The following is a 20,662-nucleotide window of genomic DNA, read 5'->3' as shown; positions in this document are numbered from 1 at the left end:
CTAAAAAAAAAAATCTTTCATACATTCGAAAATCTACCAGTGCATGGCCAGTTTTATTCTTCTGCGGATTTCCAACTTTGATATTTGCTAATGGAGATTGTACAATCAAATATTAATGCGTGTAGCCAACCGTAATATGTTTCAGCTTCAGAGTTTTATAGTGAACCCAATGAAAGCAATGTAATGTGCATGTGGTTTGGCATTTTATTCCTTATAGTGATATCCTGTTTGTCTCCAGAGGTCCAGCTTTTGATATCTCGTAGTTGGAAGCCCCTCGTTTTTCTCCATGCTGTAGCATGTGCTGCTGAGTTTATTCAATGCCACACTTCAGCCAGAGCAATTACTTTTTGTCTTGGGAAAGCGTGGGGAAGGGATCCACTCCACGTTTTCTTGCTGTCCAGACTGAGAAGGCTTCCCCTGCTTTCTGCCCTGGTGATACCCTGCCAAATGGAATTCTACCAGGACAGAAAGTGGGGGGAAATCGTTTTTGGTGGCTGTCTTTAGTTCTCTACATGTATTAGCCGGGTTTCTAAAAGTGTGTGCTTCACGTCAGCAGGCTCCAGTGGTCATTTTGAGAGGCCAATAGCCGTTTTTTCTTCTGCCTCTGTGTGAAAGTGTACATCTGGAACCCTATGTAGAGATATAGTACACACCAAGACTTGCATCCATGTCAACTGAAGCAACATACTGGTAGTGCAAGTGGGCAGTACATTTCTCATGCAGATGCTCCCCTTGAACTGGAAACAATGGCATGGTTACCAGGGGAAAACAAACTTTTATCAAGAGTGGTACTGAACATGGCCAAAGGTCATAGTAATGTAATAAAACTGACCAATGTGTGCAGAACACTTATGGAGCATATTTATAAAGAAGTGACTGAGATTCAACAAACAGTCACCGCAGGCAATTATTTCAGGTGCGTGTGTTTTTAAATTTCATTGATTCACCACCAGTGAATATTTGGTGAAAGTCTTATTACTTGCTGTTAAGTTGCAGTGTACAATAGCTGTAGGATACAGGTACTCATTATACACACCTTTCTTTAGTCATCCATCCTTCAACTTCAGACATTTTGTTTTTGGCAGAAAAGATATATATATATATATATATATTAGACCTCGGATTAATCTGATTTCCAAAGTCACTGGAGAAGTAAGTTAGGTAAGCTTGTGGTTAACTCAGTAATGGCTGATCCCTGAGCTAATAAACACTCCTTTATGGGTTTCTGCGTTTATTACACGCAAAGCTGTTATTAACTCATAAACTGCACTCAATTCCCAATCCAGTCATCAGCAGACCTTCCCCTGTGAAGCCTGAAATGTGGGAATGTGAGTTATATTGGATTCCATTGGTACAGTCTCTCCTGGCTTGTAAATGTAATCTAAGTTGTCAAGGGTTAATCTTTGCATTTCTTGCGTATTATGTTCGTTTAAAATAAATAGTCTGTGGTGTGTTTTTTGGCCTTCGTTTTAGGGCAGAAGCTAAACATATCCTGTTTATCCAGTGGGTTTTGTGCTCCGTCTCATTATTTCCAGTCACGTTCCATTCTGTCATTTTAGTTTCATGGAGTAATTCTAGGGGGATGCAAGGATGTGTACAGGGAAGATGATCGTGTACATAGTTGTACACCTTTCAAGGTACAACACTTGCATGCACCTAAAGCCCTAAGATGGTTGTCGGTGCAGCAGTTTTATACAGTGGGGAAAGTGTTACAGCTTTACATATGATGAAACATTACATTGACAGAGATTCATGGCTTGCTCAGAGGAGATTCCTACAGGGGCTTGCCATTAAGGAAGAGTTTAATATAGAACTTCCTACCTAAAATGATTACCTTCATATCTAGCTGGATAGAGTAGAAAGATGATTGATTGGTGTCATATCTATTACTGTTGGTCCATAGTGTACCCGTGACTGGTGTTTGGCCTCCCGAAAAGAGTGACTGTAATCCGTACACTGTTTAAATTGGGCTTTTCTATACATTATCCAACCCAATGTATAGCAAGGCTCAATGCAAACTGCATTGCAATGCTCAACAACGCACGCTAATGCACATTGTGAACGGAAAAACAAATCCGGGGAGAACATAGCAAAGATGTGAATCCAGCCTTAAAGTGGTATTGAAGAAAATGTGTTTTTAAGCCATTTTAAATTCTTATGAAATCACTTGCAATTTATGTTGCTCCTCTGTGTTTAAAAGTTAGTTTCCTGCAGAATCGGCTGGTTCCCTGAGCACTGGCCCTGATTTTCCTGTTTAGTGATGTGGGGCAGTCTGTCCATTCACCCAAGTCCATGAAAAACTGTGACACACACTCCCCTCCCCCAGCCTTATCCGTTGCAGCAGAGGAATTTCCTACCCCTTTTCTATGTAGGAATGCCCCTGCCGCAACTGATAGATATCATTTATTTACAATGATTGTATATACAGTTTGTAAACCATTTAGTATGCAGTATTAGGACTTTTTACATTGAGCAGGTTTCTTTTCCATATAAGTTTTAGATAAACAATGAAAAGATCTGCATCCCCTTTATGAATGTTCTAATTTGCCATATTCACACAGAACTTTCCTGTCATCTCATGCAACCTTTCATTGGTTTTGATCAGAAGAACAGTGAATTCACCATGGTTTCTCTGTCTTCGTCTTTGGCAATGCTTATCTTTTCTGAGAGATTTCATTTTGGCTTTTATGTTTATCTCCTAATTGCAGACACAAGCAGTAGGTCAGTTCATATGTAAGAACTTGATAGATATAAACAGTGTTGCTTGCAACAGGCCTCAAGTATGCAATTATTTCTTGAGGATCTCAACAATCTAAGTAACAAGTATATACAGGCATGTAAAGTAAACATACAGAAGGAGCAGAGCACTAGAGTTAAAGTGTGATTAAGTCAAGGAATTAAAAGTCCGTTCCCAGTGCTGAAAATGAATAGAAGTGTAGAAAATCAACAGTATTCATGGTAATTGCCATATTAAAGTGAACTTGTACCCCCTTTCACTAAAAATCACATCAGCATTCAGCTCTGCAGGCTACCCAGAAATCTTACATTCATTAAACAAACATATTTTTTTTTATTTGCTTACAATTACTGTTTTTCCACTTCCTGGTCCTCTTGGGCATTAGTGATGTAATCTGCACCTAAGCGTTGCATCCTTGGAAGGGTACCTCAGCAGAACATTGCTGGGAAATCTCATCTGTAATCTCACGAGAACTCAGGAAAGGTGTTTTCCTCCCCTGAGTTGATGTGCCTGGTCACATGTCCTATTCACATATGCCAGAGCTCCAGGAAGTAAAGGGAGATGGATTAATCTGCCCTTAGTAAAAATGGCCACTGTGAGAAGAAAGGAAAAGAAAAATAAGGTAAAATAAAAAGCCTGCAAGTATCTGTTTGTATATTCCGTTACTAAGCAATTCTAAAGGCATCTTTGTTGTCATTGCAAATAAATGGGTAAAGTTCCTCTTTAAGGTAGTGTGGTAACCAATGGCAGCCAATCACATAATTTATATTTTTCATCCTCCTAGGGTAATCTGCTTGCTTTGTATTATGTTGGTGAATAACCTGCCATGTTGCTAGTATAAAATGCTTATTTATGTGTGCATTTATTTTATAACTAGGTCCCACGTGTACTGCATAATTTATATTCTCCCTTCCCATAGGTGGACCTGTACTGGGACCAATACACATTGTAAAAGAAATTCTTCGTGTACAGTGTGCAAGTAGCTATGTTGTGCCAGCCCATAATTCCCTATAGGTGTCAGGTGAATTCTGCCCCCCTCCCTCTTTACACTCTCCCATCTTCTCTGCCACACTGTGATGGGCAGCACTCACTACCCCTCAGTGGTGTGACGGAGGGGTGAGCTCCGGTCCTGGAAAGCTGGTCAGTATTTACATAACAGCACCCTGAGATTCAGGGCTAATATATGCTGCCATCTGGGGTGCTGCTATGTGGTAGCAGAGGCATTTTAGGAATTTTAAAATGTCTTTAGGTTTCCTTTTTGTGGCTGTGTGATGTTACTTTAGCTTTCAAATGTTTCCTATTGTATGTTTCATGTTTAACTTAGTTATGTGTAGTGGTGATAGCAATATTCCTGATTGTTTGAGGTCACTAGGCATGTGTAAAGAATACCCTTTAATTTATGTAGGTATTCAGTAAAACACAACACTCGGCTCATATACAGTATATTAGCTTGGTGTCCTCAAGCATGTTGATGAGCTCCATGCAAACGCCACTGAGGTGGAAATAATGATTGGGTAGGTTGGAGAACTTTGTCCACTATTTCTTCATCTTTTGGGGCAATGCAGTTCAGCACAGATGCCCCGGGGCAGTTGGATCGTTCCTCATGGCTGACCACTTCCTCTGCTTGTCTTATGACATCAGTTACCTTCCCCGCCTGCTATGTCTGAGCTAATCTAGTTGTCTATGTATTAAAACTAAGGATGCACCGATTCCGAGTATTTGGGCGAGTACTCGTACTCGCCCAAATACTTGATGCCTAGCCCGATACTTCCACTATCAGGAAGACGGGGATCGCGTCATTACACGCTGTCCGGCTTCCTGATTGGTCGGAGGCTGGCCAATCAGGAAGCCGGGCACGGCGTCATTACACTGCGCCTGGCTTTCTAATTAGCCAGAAAGCCGGCTCCATGCTTTCTCGTCACCTAGTGACGAGAAGCATGGGGGCAGCTTCCCTGCTAATCGGGAAGCCGGGTGGCGAGTCTTTACATGCTTCCCGGCTAATCAGGAAGCCAGGTAGCGAGTCATTACAAGCTGCCTGGCTTCCTGAATGGGGCTTCCAGTATTCGGTATCGGCGAGTACCGGAAAAAAAATGCCAATACACAATACACACACACATATATATATATATATATATATATTAATTAGTCCGCACCAGAATACCCCCTCTACACAGAATATGCGACGAATGGGTTGGCAATATGATGGCACTAGCAACTTGTATAATTATATTAACCTGGAATTCAATCTAAATTACGGATGAGATCCCAATATAAACAAGTCAAAACGTAGCTTACAATGGGTGCCTGCTGTGTGCGCTGCCCAGTGGTACGCTTAACCAGCGTTTTTATCAATGCATCCCAGCCAGCCTGAGATTGAGGCATAGCATTAGATAACATTGAGCTGTCATACATACATAAGGGTGTATGAGGGAGAAAAAGATATCTTTTTTTTCCAGAATGTTCCAATTTGATTGTGCTTTACAATTGTCTGTATCCTGGCAGCTCTGGTCTCCAGGCCTCGCTAGTGTGCCAGCTTGGTGTTCTTTTTTTGCTCGAGCCAAAACGTACAGCCCAGGCAGCACAAAACAAATTGGAAATTTTACTAGCCAAGAGGAAAAGTAGGCAGGAGCACAAAACCAGACACAGCACACACATGGAAAAGTATATTTTTATAATTGAACTTGATGCGTGTTGAAAAATGGAATATATAGCCCTGAACAGTAGGGAAACACTAAGGTATGTTAGAGGAACTGGTGCATGTGATTTTAAACATCTGGAGCCCTGGACCTAGTGCAGCACTGGGAATCATCTGTTACTTGTTCTTCTAACAAAGCTGGTTTGTTGAAGCCAGCAACAACACAGTGCGGTCTAAAAACAGTCCTCTTGTCATTTCTGATGCCCGTCATTGAAAATTAGAACTGTCTGATGTTTGTTTGCGGGTAATTGTGGCCCATCTCTATATTGCTGTAAAGTTACAGTAATCCTTTTCCTGGCACAGTTACACTTCCAGTGCGAGAGCCGTAGACCCCATAAATCAGCATATAATTTCTCTTGACCTAAAATAAACTGAGCCCTTAGACTAAATTTAACTGATTTTCCCCTGTAATGAAACAAGGGAGGGAGGCCGTCCAGAAAGCTCTAATGCTTCCCTCCATGTGCCAGTTGTTAAGTGCTTGTTTACATGAAGTTATCATAACACATTTCAGGATTTCATGGCTCTGTTTAATGTTTTACTTAATGTGAACAACTGAACACCCCATAAGGAATCCCAGCTGGTTGGATTTGCGCAGCTTTTGACCGCCGTTTTCAATTAGCATGGTTTGTTAGGCCATACCGATAATTGGTATGTTAATCACAAGCGCATGAATTTTTTTTTTTTCCTCGTCTTATTTGAAAATTAAAAACTTCCATTTCTTAGGGTTGTGAATCAATTCGCCGCTGGCTCGGAGCCAGATTTTCTTCAACCCAACGTCACGTCTGGAAGAACGCACTTGCTTCCCTAAGTGCTTGACGAATGTGTGATGATTAATTCCTCTCATTATTTTGCTGCAAATTCTCCTGACCCCTCTATGATGATTCGATCACCCACTTAGAGCCCCATGCATATTCATATTGGCCCTGCCATTGCTGCACCCACCCCGCTCTCCCTTATTTAGCTGCGGCCGGAGCTCAGCACAGTAATTGAGCTGCAGTAGATTGATTGCTCTGGGGAGCTGTAAGGCCTTTAAAGGTGAAAACATATCAGTCCTGTTAATTAGGAAACAAAGCTCTGGTGGCAAGTTCAACAGTCAAATGCTCCCTCCGTTAAAATAAGGAGGACCATGATGAGTTTTTCCTCCATGGACCATGTTTACTTTTTTAGATGTGATTAAGATCCCTCTGTACACATACATTTTCATTTCCAGTGCATCCCAGATTTATGCCGGAACAGTCAATCGTAGCAATTTCTGAGCTGGAAATTAAATTGGGTTTAAAAAAAAAGACTGAAAAGCTGACAGGAGAATGAGTTTTAAGGTTTTACTTAGCAGTAAACAGAACTTCTGTACGTCTAAAGGCAAATTTTTCATCACGAGGGACCGTAATCATGCCCATCATCTTAGCCTGCTGGGACTTTTCATCTGATGTGTAGTGTTACCTCTCAGTGAAAGGAAAGGATTGCTTCCACTTGATTGGTGAACAGGAAATGATCCTTCAAATATTGCAGTGTTTTAATGAACTAAGGAATTGCTCACTTGAGCTTATTAAAGCAAAACTCCGGTCCCACAGTCAGCATTTAAAGTGACATTAAACCCTCAGATTTTTTAACATAAAACAATACTGTAATGTGTGCCTAACTGTAATCCATGGTTGTTTCCCTTCTCTTTGCTGCTCTTCCTTTTAAATCCTTATCTCTTCTCATGCTTGGGAAGAACTTCCCTTTTCAGCTCAGGGCCTCTTCCTGTAGTGCTGGCTCAGGTTACAAGCCTATACAAACATATACACAGACACCGTGTATCCATTCCTGAGACAAGGCAGTCTGCTGCAAAACAGAAGTTCTGCAGAGCATGAGAACAGATACAGATTTAAAAGGAAGAGCAGCAAAGATAAGGGAAACTACCATGGATTACAGTAAGGCGCACATTACAGTATTGTTTTATGTACAAAAATCTGAGGGTTTAATGTCACTTTAAGTAGTGACAGTAGTAAGTAGTAAGTCCCTGGCCAGGAATTATTAGACAGGATTTATATAGCGCCAACAGTTTGCGCAGCGCTTTACAATATATGTAGAGAGACTAGTTTGGAGGAGAGTATCTTTGTGTGACATTTTCTTTTGTGCTGAGCCTACAAGTTCTGGCATTCATTCAGTGCTGTGGTCTGAGGCTGGAGGTGAGGATATTGGCATTGAGAGAGGTTTGTAACTGTCTGATCCTTCCTTCAGACACCAGTGGGATTGTCACTGACGTCAATAGATCCACCTCCAAGGCACTTTTGCGCTCTGGCATCCCTGGTGGTCTGGTCCAATGGGTGGAAACACCAGAAACTGCCATGCCGTTGTGGTGTCACCATGCGATTTGGATGACGATCATTAGTGTTTCCTCCTGGGTGGGCAGATCGTTTTACAGGTGATTGCAGCCACGAAATATAGTGTGTGCATTGACACCATAATAGTTTTTAGAGTTGTGCATTAATCTCAATGTAGCTAGATTAGGGTTTAAGTTTGATTTTAGTTTTGAGTTGCAAAAAAATAAAGTGAAAAACTTAATTTCAGTGTGTAAAATTTGGGAGCAATTCTATCGTTTTAAACATGAGTGTTCCTGTCATTTGCTATTAGTATACTAAACTTGGGGCTTCCTCCAGCTGAAGTGCAGCTACATGCCTTGGACCCTTTTAGGCACTGAGCTTGCTGTACCATATTTTTTATTTCCAAGTGTGAAATATTTTGCAATGCGATACCTGTCCATTGTGGCATCTTCAGAATGGGGCAGTAAGAGCTGAGATCTTCATAGCCGCAGGTTTTCATCAATCTCTGTAATGTCCAGAAGACATTACAGGACAATCTCTGTAATGTCCTGTAGTGTATAAGAAAGTCAGGAAATCACCAGCACTCAGTAGTAAAGATAAATATGTCCCTTTTTTATTGGACAGAAAGCGTCACAGACATCCAAATAAACCGACGTTTTCGGGGCCGTGCAGGGTCCCTTCCTCAAGGTAGAAAGATGTAGTGTATAAGACTTGAGGATGCCAAGTGACATTCCATCGCTGGAGCAGAGGGGGAGACAGGACGCAGGGACCGGAGTTAGCAGCCATGCGTCTGTGAGGTTCAAGGGGGTATAACTTTTTGTATTTTTTTCATCCCTGAACAAAAACAGGCACTGAAAGGAGAATTATGGGGTGAGTGAAAAACGCTCATCCCCATAACTCAAGCTGACCTGTGACATTTAAGCTGTGACAGTTCGGCTCTATTGACAGTCACTGCTCTATGTAGGGAGAGGATCAGGAAATAGGCGATCAGCGCTGTGTGTTCTTTTGACTTCCCGATCCTCTCCCTGCAGAGAGCAGTGACTCGTCAGTCACTGCTCCCCACAGGGGTTCCACTTCTGCGTTTCTTTAGCGCTGACTGGAGGAATGGATGGGGAGGGGCGGACACAGAGGCAGAGCCAGCTGTCAATTAGCCAGCGGGGTTGATCTCAACAGTATTGTCGGGATCCGTCCTGACTGCGGCGCGGCTCTGCGCTCAACATATAGTGAGCAAAAGCGCCATACACTGAGTTTTGGGTCACCGTAGGACATTAGTATATGTCTTCCTGTGACCCTGAAGAGAACTATCGACAAAAAAAAGGTTAGGCCATAGTTCTATTTTAACCCTTGCAGTGCCGGGAGCAAGGGTTACAAATAACTATGCCCGGAGTTCTTTTTTAAATCAGCTCTGTAGATCAGCAAACCAAAAAGCTCAGAAGTGGTCCATGCAGTCAGTGTAGCCTCTGCACATCATATAGGCCAATTGTTTGTGTTTTTGAGATCTGCTTTTCAAACGACGAGCTACATGAGATTTATCTACCAACGGAAAAAAACCTCCCTCGCTCTCTCTCTCCTGGCTGTCATTCCTCATTTTCTTTCCTGGCTGTCTCTCTCTGCTCACCTTGCTGTATTTAGCAAACAGTGTAGTGCAACAGCCTGTGTAAAGTAATATTCTTTGATGTAATACATAGCACTTCAACCATCAGTATCCACCAGAAAGGTGTCAGTGAGCTTGGCTCAGCAGACTCAGGCTAATAGGTAATCATGTGTGCACAGCTAAATAAATATACCAAAATGGAATAAAGGGGCCACCATTCACACCCTTAATGATCTACCAGCATCAGCTTTGAGAGCTACTGGTAGATCACGATCTACCTAATGGGCACCCCTGATATAGATCAATGTAGATCCACATACAAGCTGTGATGGCTGTCACTGTATGCAGGAGAAATAGAGAGTATGCTGAAACTAGAGTGTGCACCATGTCTGAGCATGTTTCACCCACAAAGTTCCGTTTGTTAGACTTGGTGTGATTGCTCTGTACCATGCCCTGGCCCTTTTGAAAGCGGTTGTCTGGGCACTGCTCAGTTGGACTTGGGCGCTGTACATGTGTGATCTCTAACCATGCCCGAGCAAGGAACTTGTATATTGGAGCAGATTAGGTCCATTTGTGCCCTCTCGGGTACCTACGACCCGTCATACTCTGGCTCGGGACATTGTGAATGCAGACCAGCGGGGGAGAGGGGATAATCATTCTCCTTGCCTAGTGTGAGTACACCCGTAATCTTTTGCTTGATAATAAATGATGGTAAAAGTTGAGCATTGCATTTTTAGTAACCTTACCATACACAGCATTGTATGTTAATAGGCTCTCTGCATTCTGCCAGATGGGTGAACACCACAATGTTGAAATGTTTGGATCAGTTGGGTAGATTTGGAAATGCTGGGAGTAAGACCGCTAAAACGATCTATAACACACTACAGACTCCTCACTGAGGATTATGCTGAAAAGGCATCTCAAACTTTAGAGATGAGACCAAACCGCAAGACATCTAATCCTCTGAAGAATCTGAAAAGCATCTGTCTTGGTATATAGATTGATTGATTGGCCTGGTTGCGTACTGTCTGTCAGCATTTGTGTATTATCAGTCAGAGATCATTTACATCTCCCTTATCTGACCAGAATTAGAAATAAGAGGGGTGAAGCATATTTACTGCTTGTTTGATTCACTCTCACTGCAAGCATTTATTAACCCTGTGAATGCTGGGAGACAATGAGAGATTGAAACGTTTAGGATTTTTACCTAAATGAGATAGATCCATGACTGTGCTAAGGCTTCCTCCTTGTCCAGCGCATAGTAAATTGCTGTTCTTTATAACTTTTTTTACCTTTTTTTTTTATTTTAAAGTGACCCTAAACTCAGGAGTTAAATCTTAAAAATGCATTTAAGTACCATAACTACTAACAAAAATGTATCTTATTTGTGTATCATTCGGCTGTAGATCCTCAAATCATCTCTGAATTGGTTCTGACACTGTGCTTCTTTCTGGAGGGTGATTACTTTTGTTCCCCTTGGTCCCTGTGTGTGTTTAAAGTAGTCACCGCTCCAAGCTCCTTCCCGCGATGGACTACAATCTCATGTTTAGTTTACTAATTTGTATTGAGATTGTAGTCCATCACAAGAGTGAGCTTGGAGCGGTGGCTATTTAGAATAGAAAGTGTGTGTGCGCTTCATATAGCATAAACATTCTTAGTACTATAGTTTTTCTTATAAGATGTATACAGATCCTTTAAGGGGAGTAAACAAGAAGTAGGGTATCATTGATGGGGTGGGCTGGTGTGTTTCTGGACTAGAGCTGATGATGGAGTGATTCAACAGCGAACCCATCAGGATCTCATCGCTGGCAGTACAGGACAGGAGGATCTGGTGTGATGAATGTAGGAAAAGAGGGTAAAAGGTAAGTGGACAAAGTGGATATTTTAATGGAATCTTGGAGAGGAAGTGTATAGGAAAAGGGCCCTAAACTTGCAGGATGGCAGGCTTAGGTTATGACGAGTGGATTATAGAAAGCTGCAGTTGAGGATGACAGCTGACTTATGAAATGGAGGAATAATAGAGAACATATGACCGTGTCAGCAGGAGTGCGTAGTGAATAAGTAGCAAGGAAAGTGGACAAGATGTGTTGTGTGTGACTGGATTGCTCACTGGAAGGGGGAAGAGAGAGGAAAGCTAGAGCAGATCACAACAAGGATAGAAGGGAGAGAGGAGGCCGGTCTGCTGATTGTGGCTGTCAGGAGCGAGAGACTAGAGTGGAGTGCAATACTGAGAGTGACAACTTAAAATGACACTAAACTCAGGAGTTAAACCTTGGAAATGCATTCAAGTACCTTTTTACTATTCACAAAAATGTATCTTATTTGTGTATCACTCAGCTGTAGATCCTCAAATCATCTCTGAATTGGTGCTGACACCATGGAGGGTGGCTATTTTTGTTCCCCATGGTTCCTGTGTGTGTTGTGAAGTAGTCACCGCTCCAAGCTCTCTCCCGTGATGGACTACAATCTCATGTTTAGTTTACTAATTTGTATTAAGATTGTAGTCCATCACAGGAGTGAGCTTGGAGCGGTGACTACTTTACAACACACACAGGGACCATGGGAAACAAAAGTAGCCACCCTCCAGAAGGAAGGGGGGTGTCCGTACCAATTCAGAGAGGATTTGAGGATCTACAGCCGAGTGATACACAAATAAGATACATTTTTGTTAATAGTTAAGGTGCTTGAATGTATTTTTAAGATTAATTCCTGAGTTTAGTGTCAGTTTAATAGAAAAGAAGGGGCTTCTCGCCAGTGTAACGTTGTACAGGAAATGTGATATGGGATAGGGTTGTCAAGGTTTTTTGTTCCATTTCCTGGAGCGGAGCTGATCACATTGTTTTAGATAAGCTCTGGAGCTGAAGGAAAATGGACATGACACCCTACAAAAATTATCTGGCTGCTCTTTATCCCAGTAAAAGCTCAAGATTTAATTTTTGTGGTTTAGACCTGTACGGAGTGCTGATTTTTTTAATAGGAATTGTTAACTTTGCAGTTGGCGTATGTATGCAGATTTTGCTCAGCAGAAATACATAATTGCATTTGTGTGTTATTCCAAGGCTGAGCCGGGAGGACGTACACACATCTATTCCCCTGCAAATATTGCCACTAAGTGGTGCTGCTCGCTCTAGAACATAAACCATTGCAAGTGTCATCTTCCCCTAGTGCACTCTGTTGAAGCGTAACATCTCTAGTGTCTGCTGCCCAATGTTAGTAAGGTCACCATTAATATTTAATGGCTCTAGTTCGGCAGCAGGCAGCTCGTAAATGTGTGCCTGCTATCTGTTACTGCAGTGACTTCATAGCTGCTCTGTCATTTCACCATTGGTTAATACAGCCACCTGCCCCGACAATTCAGGAATGATTTCCGGGCTGGGTAATCAATGCTTCCAAGCCCAATTTAACGCTTTCCCTGGTAGAACCTTTTTGTATCATGTGTGCTGTAAGCCACGGTGGCAGGATAACACCTTCGTCATATAGAACAATTAAATTGCTGCATGCATGTGCTGCCTCTGGTTTACAGACGCTCTGTCTATAGCGCATGCTGCTTTTATTGTATGTTTTTATATATTCATGCATAGCATTTGTTGTTCTGTGGAGATCACAATGTTCCTGATTTCTTCAATATAAACTATAAGCAGTTAATGCTGATATTGCTTCAGTTATAGCTTTAGATATATTTTTAGGCTAGGTTCACACCTAGGCGATTCAGCTGGCGAGCTGTTTTTACGTGGTTGTTCATTGTAAACAGCGCGATTGTCGCACGTTTTTCAAAGCATAGAGGTGTCTATGGGACCCAAACCACGCGACAACCGACCGAAAATAGCGCCTGCACCTTTTCGCGTGACAAACCGCAAAGGTGTGAGCAGCCTCCGTTGACTTCGACGCAAATCTGTGATTTGCGTGACAAATCGCTTAGGTGTGCACCAGCCCTTATCCTAAAGCTGAACTGCAATCAGATGAAACACCAGTTAAGGCAATTATGTGTTCCTTACATTTCTTTTTTTGTTGTTGTTGTTAATGCAAGTTGTGTTTGTACCTGAATAAGGCTTAGAATTTAGATCTTCTAATCCCTTGTACTGCAGCACACAGGGTAGGAGAGGAAGGGGCAGCACTAGGAGCCAGTCAGCTGTGTTGCAGTTTTCATGTGCTGGGTCCCTCCTACAGCTCTACTCTGCACGGGTTATGTTCAGCACACTCATGATGTCACTGCTCCTTTTACAATGTAATAACCTGGTTTGCAGAGGCATTTGGTGCACGCAGTGGATTTAGCTCATTTGTGGCTATTGAGGGAAATATTTATATAAATGTTTTTGTGCACGGAGTTCAGCTTTAAAGTGAAAAAAATGTTTAAAAAATAGCTTGTTGGTGGTGTTTTTGGGCAGAAGAGACATGCAAAGTCTCATTTACCAAAAACAACTTTTCCTCTCTCTTCCCCGGGGATTTTCTTTAACACACTATGTACACTGTGCGGTGCATATGCCATGCAGTGTACACACGCAGCCCATTATCGGTATCTCTAAGGCCCCAGGGCATATCGTGGACGTGTGTCAAACGTGCGCATAAGTGTGCACTTCTACACACGTTCATGATAGGTGCACAAACATGGAACGCACTTGCGTTGCCATTATTAAAAGAGAACTATGGGGTGGTTTTCCCCATAGTTTCTTTTAGGGTCAAGGGAGGACATGTACTAACCTCCTTCCGTGACCCTAAACTCAGTAGATCGCGGGCTATTGCCTGCGATATACTAAGACCGCCGCAGCCGAGACAGATCCCGACAATACTAGTGAGTAGTAGAGATCCAGCTGCGTGAGTGACAGCTGGCTCTGCCTATCTAGAGGCAGAGCCAGCTGTGCCCGCCCCCTCCCCTGTCCATTCCTCCACTCAGCGCTGGATGATAGAAGAGGGGAGGGGGGGAATCCCTGCAGGGAGATGATCGGAAAGTAAATGAGCGCGGCAAGCTGTTTGCTCATTTCCCGATCGATAGAGCCGACCTGTGACAGCTTCTTTGTCACAGGTCAACTCTAACTATGAGGATGAGTGGAAATTGCTCACCTCATAGTTCTACTTTTTAAGTATATGTGTAGTAATCGATCCACCGCACTCCAGACCGGAATCCCATAGAACAAGTGGGTGCTGGTACGGCCTGCGGATGGCACCGCACAAATCACATGAATATTGAAAAAGTCACCCACGCTCCAAGGTCAAATGTGCTTAACGTCCTTTTTATTGAGACGCTAAGCAAACCTAGTGACACAGTGCAATGAGCAACGTTTCGGAAACCGAACATGGTCCCTTCATCAAGCAAACACAGTGACGACGTTACTAAGTAATGGCACCCCAAACACAACCGAACAAATGCATTTCCTTTTTTTCGTGCAAGTGAATGTGCGGTGGAAAACGCGGTATGCATGTCACCAAATTTGCAACATGTACTATTTTTCTGCATTTGGTGCGTGTCAAGGGACCCAATGGGGCTCAATAGTAATGCGTGCCAAATGCAGGACACAAAGCCACACAAACGTGCGGGAACGTGTGTTCTCACTGTGCCCTGGTGTGAACAGGGTCTAAGATGCCAAGGAGAATGCAACTCCTGTGTACATGCGCAGTTGTTACATCACCATTGGCTGCTCAGTGGGCCAAAGAGGACTTCCGAGAACCTAGAAATGTTGAGATGACACTTACTGATGATACTTCTGCTTTAACTGCGGTAGAGAAAATTCAGGTTGGTTGTGCTCTCTGGCAGCCCTGTGTATGCCCCAGGACTGGATGGAGAAAAATACACGCTCTTTGGCAGGTACAACCACTCCCATATGTGTTTCCAGTCCACCATGTAGCCTGGAGTTCAGCGCTTTGAGTGCTGTGATGCATGGCTATGTGATGTGTAACACTAAGGAAGGTATTTATTACTTCTAGAGATGACAGAGATGACGATACTCCCCCCTGACAAGTCCTTCATCTTTCTTTCTCCACAGCAGGCTGAACCATTTTTGTTCCCGTTAACCTAGAATACTTTATACATCTCTCATGGTACATTGCAAAGGCACACACTCCCCTGTAAAGTCCTGATTTAAATTGGTGTGCGTTATATCCTAGGCCTGGTAGTGAAGGACTGAATGTCAAACCAATGCCAGTCCTTTGAGGTGTAGGGCTCATCTGCTGTTTTTTTGACCAACAAGTATTAATACTACTCCGGTTTTATCTGAAAAATATTTAGTAGAAGGTGAAGTCCAGCAAACTATACTCTGTGTTGCCTTTTTAGATTCATTATTTTTGGGTATGAATTGTGAATTCTACTTTGCCAGAGGCAAATAAATCTCACACGTGTGCACACGTTAGACAGTTTGACGTAACCTTAGAGGTGAAAGCAAGGCTATAAATTCATGCTTGCGTGGCTCTGACATATTTGCATTAAATATGAGTTTCATAAAGCATGTATTCACCTATGTATCAAACTCTTAGGGCAGGGATGTCCAAACTCCGGCCCTCCAGCTGTGGTGAAACTACAAATCCCATGAAGCATCTCTCTCTGGGAGTCATGTCTGTGGCTGTGAGAATCTTGCAAAGCCTCATGGGATTCGTAGTTCCACCACAGCTAGAGGGCCGCAGTTTGGACATCCCTGTCCTAGGGAGACCAATCATTCTGCTGCTCCCCCTTATCTTGCCCAATTTGAACCTGCATGTTTGTACAGTGCTTTGTCACGTGAACAATCTTCCTGCACTCAGACTGATGCATTTACGATGGTCAAGAAGCCAGCTGGCCATGAATGCACAATTTGATCAGCTGCTGTCTGGTGGCTAGAGTTAGGCCAGGATCACACCAAATGAATACATGCAATGAATATGTTGCTTTTCCCACATGTTGACATTCTTTGTGCTTAGGATTTCATTTAGTTGACTTGAATGCCGAAATGCAGATCATTGCACCCGTACTCTGTGATTGAAAAGACAGCAAGATTCATTGTGTGAAGGAGCCCTTATAGTTATCACTTCTACGATCTGCTGGTTGTTTTTGGACTTGACACAGAATTGGTCCTGTAGTGTGATGGGAAAACTGAATGGGAGGACTTGTGGGACAGGGACCGATGTTAATGAGCAAAGCACACTCTGCAGAAAATGCTGAATATACTTCGTATATTCTCTGAAAACTAAAATCTCATTGGTTACAACATATGTACCCATTACGATTCTTAAAGGAGAACTATGAGATGAGTGATTTCCACTCGCCTCATAGTTCTAGCCGACCTGTGACAATGAGACTGTCACAGGTCGGCTCAGTAGATCGGGAGGTGAGCGAACACATACCGGCGTTCGCTCACCTCTCGATCCTGTCAGGGCTCTCAGCCAGGGGGGGGGCTGGATTCCCCCCTCCCCGCTCCGATCTGCCAGCGTTGACTGGCATAACGGACGGGGAGGGGGCGGGTACAGCTGGCTCTGCCTCCTAGATAGGTAGAGCCAGCTGTCACTCACGCAGCTGGGCGGATCCCGTCATCTACGTCGGGATCCGCTCCAGCTGCGGCGTCTCAGTATACCGCGAGCTGTAGCTCACGGTATACTGAGCTGAGGGTAACGGGAGGACGCTAGTTTGTTTCCTCCCGTTACCCTAAGGAGAACTATGGGAAAAAACACTGACCCCATAGTTCTCCTTTAATGGATTAAGCCGCTCAGTGTCACACTGTGTCAGTGCTCTCATAACTATATGAATATTGAACTTGTCTCTTTTTCTTTTGTAGGCATTTATTAACACAGCAAAAGAAATTTATGAAAAAATCCAGGAAGGAGTCTTCGACATAAACAATGAGGTAATTTATCATTACTTTTTCTTTAGTTTAAAACTGAAGCCTGATGTTGAAGACTGCTAGACCACTACAGTTTTAATAAATATACAGGATATTCTATGATACAAGTCAAAGGTTTACATCTTCGTGTTAACCTGCATCAGGCTGGTTGCTACATATGAGAAATTGATGTGACTTTTTGAGGAGCTGACCTTTACCCCATGTATGAGGCCATACCTCGGAAAGCATGAGCAATGTTTGAAAAACAATGTTTTAAAAGTTTTCTTTGAAATTTTGAATTGCACTATTTCTAGGAAAGTTATCATAGACGGTGAGCAATATGACCAGAGGTCAGGTAGTGCCTTCTGTCCTTACACCTATATACAATGAGCTGGTCACAGTCCTACTGCATGATTGAATCTAATCGGTCATACCGCGTTGTTGAATATACCATTTATAGTTAGAGTTAAGTGTGATAGATATAAACATGTTGCCCTTCCTACTTTGAGTTTATAAATGCAGTTTTCCTCAGTTGTTGGAATTTTTAGTGACAATGTCACCTGATGGGCCAGAACATTTCTAGTGCATGCTGGGAAGTTGCTGTCCTCCTACATTATTACTGTGAGCATGTTCTGCACAAATAAATGAGCTGTTCACACACATTAGTACCCCAAAGATGGCAGTCTCCTATTGGAAGAGCCAGCATAGAGACGACCATTGTACAGGTGTAGGCAATGTATTTGCAAGACTGCAGTATTCTCATCTACAAGGTAAAGCAAGTAGGGAAGGGAGGAGAAGGATAACAGTCCCTGAACATACTCCTGCAATAGCTGCTGCGCAGTGTTGTGACTTTAATCTATGGTGAGAGCAAGGGGCAAAGCCAATCAAAATGATTGTGTTAGGCAGTGTAAGGCATTTAGGATATACAAGGTACACACCCTCAAAAACATCATTCTAGTACTGAGGACATAGCTCATACATCCTGCAGTGGTGTTCTTAGTGGGCATTGTTTGGTGTGTGCAGCCACTATCAGTAGGTGTCCTGGTCTGTATAAGCGAGTCACTGACACCATCTCGTGCTTCATGAACACTGGGACACCGTAGTACACAAATATTGTCTGTACTTTTTTTTAAATACCACACACAAAAAAAACAAAGTTCCAACATTGCAGTTGAGGAATGGGAATGCTGAATGTGTCACCAATGTTTACAAGCATAGCCTAGTCTGGTAAATGTGTGAGCGCTACAACGAATGATCAACTAGCCCTTCATTTGCCACTTTAGGGATATGCCCATAAGGTGTGTGTGTGTGTGTTTTCTTTAATGACTTTTAGCTACTAATTCTAGCTGTTCATAGAAGGACCACAGGGGGGTGCAGTGGAGGCACCTTGTTTCCATGTTTGTGATCTTTGTGTAGGTCAGGGGTTGCAGACTTTGGCAGAGCATTGTGGGAAAGTTCCAGCAGCCCTGCAGCTGCTTACACTACATGTGGCCTGTGTGTAAATGGAGGACAAAAATTTCAAGCACTAGCTGTTCTTAAAGCCCGGATACTGCAGGGGTCGCCACCTGGCTCAGCTCTCACTGCCACAAGACTTGTTCTCTTTTGTTTTCTGTTATTTGAAACAAGGTTGACTGCTGCTTTTGGATCATTAACAGTTTGCAGTCTGTCCAAATACATTTCCCCCTAGAGTTTACTGTTCCTAGTTAGATCTTTGAAGTTTCTTTGTAAGTGCTTACCTATTTTCTTGGCATGTATTGTCTGTTTGATCAGATTTCAGCTGCTATGCTAATACATTATGATGTATATGATTACTTGTCACCCTGTAGCTTTTGTTCTTTTAAGTAGCCTAAAGTTTGCCAAAAGCAACCAAGTAGATTCTTTTATTATTTGATTGGTTGCTCTGGGTAACTGATCTATTTTAATTCCAGTATTGTATCCACCATTCTATGAAATATAGCACAATAGTCTTTTGGTTGTTAGAGACCACTCTACCTGTAATGCCATCATGAAATAGTTTTATAAACCGGATTCCAATTTGTGCTAAAATGAAACTCTTACGCTGGGTTCACACCTAGGCGTATTACGCATGCACGTCTGTCGCGCGACCGTCACGCGTTTTTTTACCGCGATTCGCGGTAAAAAAAATCGCGCGACCGTCGCGCGATTCCGAAGGCTACTTGGCTGTATTTCAATGGAAAACGCCCTCCAAAACGTCCCAAAGAAGTACATGTACTTGTTTTGGCGTCAGCCGTTTTGTAGGGCGTTCAGACGGGCGGAAATGCGGAAAGGTGTGAACCATACCCATAGAAAACAATGGGATTTTCATGGTTGTACGTTTTGTAGAGCGTTCATAGAGCGTTGAACGCCCGACAAAACGGAAAGGTGTGAACGGGGCCTTAGGGGCATATTTATAAAGCAGTGAATCTGACATTCACGCATTCACTGCAGGTGAATCTTCAGGGTGCTTTTTTTTTCTTTTTTGATGAATGGTTAAGTACCAGTGAATGGTGAAAGTCACAATCACTGCTTTTATAAATATACACCTTTTGATATCACTGTGACACATTATGTGTGTGTAATATGCCCCAGTATATAAAATAATACCAGAGTTCTGCCTCTATTATGTGCCCTGTACCCAGTGTAATGTGGCCTTGGTTATCATGTCAGCCACAAGAGGGTCATCTTCTCTTTCATACATTCAGACTATTTCAGTATTTAATTTGTGTAGGAAAGTTGAATTGTCGTCCGGCTTTTTCACCGTAGAGGGGCTCTGTTGGTAAGGTCTCCCCCACCTTGGAGTCCTCCTGGATTGTCCGTAGTTTAACTTGGCACCACAGAGTACCACAGATCATGACTGTGGATACTTTAGCTCCCTAAAGTACATCTGACCGCTGAAATACAAGTTTTGGTATAATGGAGCCTTTACTATCGTTTATTTCCAATTATTTTCCACAGATTTTGGTGTCATTTACACCTTTTATTAGTGTGCTTTTTTGGGTCATGTTTTTCTTTCTCTTTCAGCTGTTTCCTTCTGGTTCTTTACTCTCTTTCAGATATTCTTAAACTAGCTATACACTGCTTGTATTTTAGCTGTATTGGCCAACGTTTGAGCCGTAGGTGGCCCTTTTGGCACCATGCGGGTAGAAGAAAGTTGATTTGAAAATGGAAGGAGCTGGGTGGAAAATTGCTGCCTGAAGAGTGACTGACTGCATTCAGTCAGATGTTGTCACTAACCTCTCTTTAGCATGGATGGGGGAATCCAGTGATTTCTCTCTGACTTGTGAATAAGAGACATTTACAAGTGTGTGGGACTACCCTAAAGCTGGTTATATACCAGTACAATTGTATTTGCAAAGCTTTGTTTTCACAACATTCATTTGACTTTCTAATGGTTAGTGGGCTCTATTCAATGTTCGTTTTCAACTGTATTGGCAATGACAATCGAAGGCGCAGGATGATAATTTTTCTCATTTTGTATCTGAACGTACGAAATACTGTTTGCAGGCTCCTGTTTTGGACACTCTTTCTTCTCTTCTCTTTTTTTTTTTT

General features: G+C 42.7%; 1 protein-coding gene across 1 annotated transcript in view; it reads left to right on the top strand.

Moving 5' to 3' along the window:
* The window catches only part of RAB2A (RAB2A, member RAS oncogene family), a 90,112-nt gene that overhangs the window by 61,513 nt on the left and 7,937 nt on the right, over positions 1 to 20,662 (top strand). Inside the window, exon 7 of the mRNA XM_018561817.1 lies at positions 17,069 to 17,137. Coding sequence (XP_018417319.1) covers positions 17,069 to 17,137 — 69 coding nt within the window. The remainder of the gene's footprint in view (positions 1 to 17,068; positions 17,138 to 20,662) is intronic.

This window comes from Nanorana parkeri, unplaced genomic scaffold, assembly GCF_000935625.1.
Source record: "Nanorana parkeri isolate BGI_ZX_2015 unplaced genomic scaffold, ASM93562v1 scaffold546, whole genome shotgun sequence".
Taxonomy (NCBI): Eukaryota; Metazoa; Chordata; class Amphibia; order Anura; family Dicroglossidae; genus Nanorana; species Nanorana parkeri.
This window is presented reverse-complemented; position numbering and strand designations above follow the sequence as displayed.